The sequence below is a fragment of the Tupaia chinensis genome, unplaced genomic scaffold (assembly GCF_000334495.1).
Source record: "Tupaia chinensis unplaced genomic scaffold, TupChi_1.0 Scaffold000377_2, whole genome shotgun sequence".
Lineage (NCBI taxonomy): Eukaryota > Metazoa > Chordata > Mammalia > Scandentia > Tupaiidae > Tupaia > Tupaia belangeri.
Window position 1 is genome coordinate 3,354,227 of NW_006159876.1, and position 6,647 is coordinate 3,360,873.

General features: G+C 50.7%; 1 protein-coding gene across 1 annotated transcript in view; it reads left to right on the forward strand.

Annotated features, from left to right (window-relative positions):
* The window catches only part of MEGF11 (multiple EGF like domains 11), a 273,906-nt gene that overhangs the window by 179,526 nt on the left and 87,733 nt on the right, over positions 1-6,647 (forward strand). Inside the window, exon 7 of the mRNA XM_027773823.1 lies at positions 4,388-4,524. Within this exon, the coding sequence (XP_027629624.1) occupies positions 4,388-4,524 (137 nt within the window). The remainder of the gene's footprint in view (positions 1-4,387; positions 4,525-6,647) is intronic.

Genomic DNA, 6,647 nt, shown 5'->3' on the forward strand with positions numbered 1-6,647 from the left:
CGAGCGCCCGCCACCTAAAGAAAAAAAAAAAAAAAAAAACCCCCCCAAAAAAAAAAAAAAAAAAATCTAAGATCCCGGGACCAGCAGTTGGCCTAATGGCTATGTCTCTGGACTCCCATGTAGTCAACCATGGTTTGAGTACCAGACCCAGAGGCTTAAACTCACACCGGGTGCAGGTGCATTACGTGCCCAAGATCCTGAGAGGAGAATGGAGAAGGGATTGTGGTGTGGCCATTCCCCCTGGGGGGGTGATTTCTCGCTTTCTGTCTCCCTGTCTCAATCTGTCTTTGTGGCGAGTGCTGAGTGCATGTGCCCTTTAGCAAAAACTTCTCAAAAAAAAAAAAAAAACTAAGAGTCCTATACATGACTTTTAACATTAGATAACTAATACTGGGACCTGGGGGAAAACAGGCCCCTGCCCCAAATTCACTCCCTAAGGAAACACCTTCAGATATTTTGGGTAGGGAACCAGCAGTTAGCGTAATGGCCATGTCACTGGACTCCCACGTAGTCGACCGCGGTTCGTGTCCCAGACCCGGTGGCTTAAAACTCATGCCAGGCGCGTGTGCGTGCGTGCCCAAGATCCCGAGAGGAGAATGGAGGAGAAGGGATTGCGGCGTGACCATCTCCCCTGGGGGGTGATTTCTCGCTTTCTGTCTCTATGTCTCTCTCTGTCTGTCTGGCGAGCGCACGCGCCCTATAGCAAAAATCTCTCAAAAAAAAAAAGATATTTTGGGTATTCCGTCTGGCATTTCTCTCCATATTTCCACATAATAAGCTTTACCCCCATTCCCTGACTTTTCCATTTTAAACATGCACTGGATCTAGTGACTTCTTGCCATAAAGTAAGACTGAGCTTCCCACAGGCGACCCTTGTCCCCACTCCCGATGGAGTTGAATTACAGTTTGGGATTGAATCGTGTGCTGATATTTGTTACTATACATGCATATGTACTGTTACTAATTTATTCCTGAAACTCTGTGTCAGAACTTTTACAAGGGAGCAAAAATACCAGACATCTCTCATTTTGTTTTTCCCTTTTGTTTTCATTTAAGTTGCCAGAGGATACATAGGCTCACCCGAGAGAGGCAGAGCAGCAGAGAAGAAAGCCCCTCCCAGTGGGGCATGGCCATGCTGCACTCCCGTCTCCTGTTTCTCCATCCTGTTGGAGTTTGAACACACACACATGTACACACACGCACATGCACGCACACGCACACACACGTGCTTGGCCTGTTTTTCAAGCTGATGGAGCTGGGATTCAAAGAGTGGTCAGCCATGTGAGAGCTAGCTCATCTAACCACTCGGACGTGGGGCCGACCCTCATTTTGTTTTGTTTTTAGGCAACACTTGGAGAAGCTCGCAAGCTTCTGTTCCTATCTGAACTCTGCCCGGTAGGCTTGCTGTATGGTTGTCATTAGGACTTCCTTTCATCACCATTCTGAGATTCCTGTCACCTTTCTCTTCTATTAAATTCCTTAGTTCCTGGAACCTGTAACTTTCTTTTTGTTGGATAATTCTTTTTTTTTTTTTTTTTTTTTTTGAGAGAGAGATATTTTTGCTATAGGGCACGAGTACTCACCAGAGAGACAGAGAGACAGAAATCGAGAAGAAGTCACCCCCTAGGGGTGACTGCAGTCCCTTCTCCGCCACTCTCCTCTCATTATTTTGGGCATGCACACACACCCAGCGTGAGTTTTAAGCAGCTGGGTCCAGGACTCGAACCGTGGCTGACTACATGGAACTCCAGCCACATAACCATTGCTCTATCTGCTAGTCCCGACTTAAGTACTCGATAATACCTTCTGAGTCCTGATTTTTGAATGTGACTATTTTTCTCTTTCTAAAAACTTTGAGAACCATTTCTTCATCCACAGAGATAAGAACAAAAAACTTACCATGATACGTTTTGATGTGAGTTTATTTTATTTTACTTTTGCTGGTTATTCTGTAGACTCTTAAAGTTGAGAAATTCGTGCTTCCTATCCTCCCGCTCTGGAAATTTTTCTTCTGTTATATTTTTTCATTTCATTTACTCACCTCCGTTTTCTCTGTTCTACTGCCTGGAATTCCTGTTAATTCGATGTCAGACCCCCTAGGCTGGCTCTCTAATTCTCTTATTTGTTTTGTGCTAGTTTCCATCTCTGTCTCTCTTGCTCTCGTTTTACTTTCTTTTTCTTTTTTTCTTTTTTTGGAGAGTTTTTTTTGCTATAGGGCATGTGCGCTCGCCAGAAAGACCGAGACAAAAAGCGAGAAACCACTCCCTAGGGGGGATGGCCATGCTGCAATCCCTTCTCCTCCGTTCTCGTCTCGGGATCTTGAGCAGACACACTCGCACACACGCCCAGTGTGAGTTTAAGCCACCGGGTCCGGGACTCGAACAGCGGTCGGCTACATGAGAGTCCAGCAACATAGCCATTATGCCAACTGCTGGCCCCTCATTTTACTTCCTAGAAAATTTCTTCAACTTTATCTCCCAGCTCTTCTATTGCAGTTTTTAAATGTCTACCATCTTCTTTTGAATTTTCAGGAACTCTTTACCATTCTCTAGACTTCCCCTTTTATAGTGCTCTAATTTTATGGTTGAAATATCTTTCTATTTTAGGGAGAGGTTTTTACTATAGGGTGCGTGTGCGTGCCAGAGAGACAGAAAGCAAAAAATCGCCCCGCAGGGAGGATGGCCATGCCACAATCCCTTCTCCTCCAGTCTCCTCTTGGAATTTTGGGCACACACGCATACACGCACGCACACAGGCTCGGAGTGAGTTTTAAGCTGCCAGGTCCAGGACTTGAACTGCAGTTGACTACATCGAAGTCTATCAATGTAACCATTACGCCATCTTCTGGTCCCTACGGATGCAGTATCTTCTTATAACTAGCTGAAGATGTTCATTTTAATATCATAGTTTTCCCTTTTATTTCTCTTATTTTCTTTTCCTTCCTCCCTCCCTCTTTCTTTTTCTCTTCACTTACTAACTCTTTCTCATATTCTTTGCTCCCTGCATGGGTCCTGTCTCCTCTGTGTTCCCGTTGTCTATTTATTTCCTTGGGTCTTCACCTTTCACACGAAATACCTGGGGATCCTTGGCGGCCATCTGTCCATGTTTTACTTCGAGCCTCAGAGACATTGATTGGAAGCCTGGGGGACAGACAGCGATGCCAGGCTTGCCGGCTGATGGAACCTCAGGCCTGGTCTCTGCAGGTCATTTCTCAGGCCCGGTCTCTGCAGGTCCTTTCTCTTGAGCTCATCAGTGTCAGAAAGGAATCCTCAACCTCCTGCCCCGGGAGTCTGGCATCAGCACCCCAGAGCTGAGCAGGGAAGAGGGCAGAGCGTGGGGCACTCAGCAGGGGGCGTCCCACCCTCACCGCACCTGTGCCATGTGACCCAAGCCTGCAAAGTCAGCCTCTCCAGAAGACTCAGAAGGCACCTGACTATTTGAAGGGGGCTCAGAGATCTGGGGTCTAGTTCCCTCCTTCCTGAGCTTTCAAACGGTCCTGCTTTTGCCTCTGACCTTGGCCTTCAGAGGCCCTAGTTTCTCTGATCCCTGAGCTTTTCAGAGAACTCCACCCTCCACCACCATGGTGGGCCCCTCACCCCCTCTGCAGGTACTTGGAGGTGCCGACGTTGCAGGAACCACAGTAATCGCTGCTCTTCCTGCTCTTTCATTTTCAGACATGATGCCTCTTGCACTCTGTTCCTTCCCCCTTTACTCTCGTGTTAGCCGGGTTTGGGGAAGAAGCGGAGGTAAGGGTGCACCTCTGTACCCGCGCGGCTAAGCCCTTCTCCTTCCCCGTGTGAGAATTACTGCCTTACACTTCACTGAGCTGTTCCTTTGGCTCTCTTTCCAGTGGACTGGGAGGACAGGAAGTGAATTTTTTTTTTTTTAATCTGAATTGGCTATAAGGCATGTGTGCTCACCAGAGATACTGAGAGAGAAAGTGAGAAAGCACTCTCTGGGGGGGATGGCCATTCTGCATCCCTTCTCCCCCATTCTTGTCTCAGGATGTTGGGCACATGGCCATGTCCTGTCCTGTTTTTCCCCTGCAGGGTCTGGGACTATGCCTGGCTGACTGTGTGGGACCCAGCTGCCTTCACCACACCACCACCGGCCGGCCTCCAGGCTTACTGATTTTTTGCACTTCTGATATCTAGCACAGCACCTCGTACCCAATGGGCACTCGCTAAATGTGTGCTAAGATTGCACGAGCAGTTGGCCTCCGTCTCCCCGTCCTACAGGAGGGCTTTGAAGCCCCGGTGCCCAGGCTGCCATGCTTCCGCTGGGAAGAGGTGGTCCCGGGGCCCACAGCAGCTGTGTCATTCCTGAAGAGTGGCCTCGGGATGGCATCACAGATGCACCAGCGTCCGTGTCTTCTCATCTGTTTCAGGGAGCAGTGTGTGCCCAGCCCTGCCCACCAGGGACGTTCGGCCAGAACTGTAGCCAGGACTGCCCTTGCCACCATGGAGGGCAGTGCGACCATGTGACTGGACAGTGCCACTGCACGGCCGGATACATGGGGGACAGGTAAGGAAGGTGGCGGTTTGTCCTTGCTGTTCATCTCGCTCATGGTCTCGGCCGCCTTGTGGAGAACAGTCCACGGCAGTCTGCCAGCCTTCTAGTTCCTTCCTCAGAAACCACTCCGAGTCCTCCTGCTGGGGACGTCTGTCACCTCCTCCATGCCGCTTCTCCCAGCCCAGTTGCCCAGCCCTGAGTTTGCATCCCCCCCCTCCCCTGGGAAAAAGCTGAGCCCCTCGCACCCACTCTGTGCTAGTGGCATGGGAGCCAGAGCGGAGCGTGGAAAACCAGCTCACTCAGCGCACGCTTCCCTCCTGAAGAGGATTTTATTTCTAATTCAAGTTCTGCCAGGAGGCTCCTGACAGTTTGCAGCCTCTGAAGGCCTGTGGCCTGGTGTCCCGGAGCGAATCTGGCCTTGCGGAGAGGGTAAGCTCCAAAATGCCTGAGAGAGGAGCTAGCCTCAGTAACTCCATGCACCTTCGCGTAGTCAGGAGGATGCCCTGGTGACGGGGGAATGAGGGGGAAGAGGGAGAAACAGCGAGGGGCACGTATGGTGGCGAGTGGGTCGAGTCAGAGCTGGGGAGCCATTTGCCCACAGAGCCTGGGTAGTCTCCTCCCTCGCGCTTGGCCACTTAGATCTGTCCAAGCAGAGGGAGAGGCAGCATGGGGAGGCTCTCCCCCAGCACGGCTCCTCGGGGACCTGTGTTTCATTTCTGGCTTTGGGTGTCACTGCTCTGTCCCCCAAAGTAAGATAAGTGCCATTTGTTTGCCACCCTCTGCCCTGCCTCCCTGAGTGGCACAGGAAGCAGGGACTGAGTTGCGTCTGACTGGCGTAATCCCGCTCCTCCAGCGCTCACAGACGGAGACCCTAGGTGATGCCCAGAAATGAGAATTTCCCTGGCTTTGGCTTTCTTGCCTCCAGCCTGGAATCTTTTTTTTTTTTGGGGTTCTTTTTTTTTTTTTTTGGGGGGGGGGGTGGTGGTGGTAGGTTTTTGCTATAGGGTGTGTGCGCTTGCCAGAAAGACGGAGAGATAGAAAGTGAGAAGTCACCACCCCAGGGGGGATGGCCACGCTGTAATCCCTTCTCCTCCATTCTCCTCTCGGGATCTTGGGCACGCACGCACACACGCCCAGCACGAGTTTAAGCAGCCGGGTCCGGGACCCGAACCGCAGTCATCTACATGGGAGTCCAGTGACATAGCCATTACGCTAACTGCTAGTCCCAGCCTGAAGGCTTTCAAGCCAGACCGGATCCCTTTGCTTCCAGGTTCCAGGTCTTATTAGGTTGCCGGCAAAGTCATGATGTATTTTTTCTATGCAGAAATGTTCCATGACTTTCCTGACCCAATACGTGAGCTCCCCTAGCATGGAATATGGGATGTGGCATCTGGGGACCTCTCCGTCTCTAGCCCCTGAGAGGAAGGACTGGAGCACTGAGCCCCCCTTCCCAGCCTCACCTGCTCTGCAAATAGGAAAGAGCTGAGGGTGGGCCAGTAGGACAGGAGCCAAGAAAGGCCCCAAACCAGACCAGGACCCCTTGGTTTTCAGTCCACTTTCAGAGAGCGGGAAGATGGCCCCTTTGCTGCTGGAGACGAGCCGGCGCCTGGCTCCAGCCCACTGGACTCTGCTGCAAATCCCTCCCTCAACAGCCCTCTCGGTTTTCACTCCAACACATATCAGATGGAGAAATAAGCCAAATGCTCCTTATTGGAGCCTAGCCCATGATCTGGGGGGCAGAGAGGAGCCCCCAAAGCCTAGGGACCCTCCAGCAAGTTTTGCACTCAGCCACCGGAGAGCTCAGTAGGAGGGCTGGGTAGCCTTTGGGTTTCCCACCTAATCGGGCTGCCTGGTGTTTCATATTTTGTAAAATTGCCTCCATTAATTTTGTAGGTGACAGCTGCATTAACCCACCCCAGATCATCGTGAGCATATTAAAGTTGAGTGGGTATAATAATGTGGGCCTCTCCGGATAGGCAGAATCCAGTGCAAATTAAACACGAGACGTAACGAGGGCTTTGCAGCTCATTTCGTAATTTAATTGAGCAATGTATCTGGTTGTTAATGGCAATATCGGACACATTAGATTGATATGTTGCAAAGGAAGGATGTTTAAGTAGAAAACTAATTCCTGC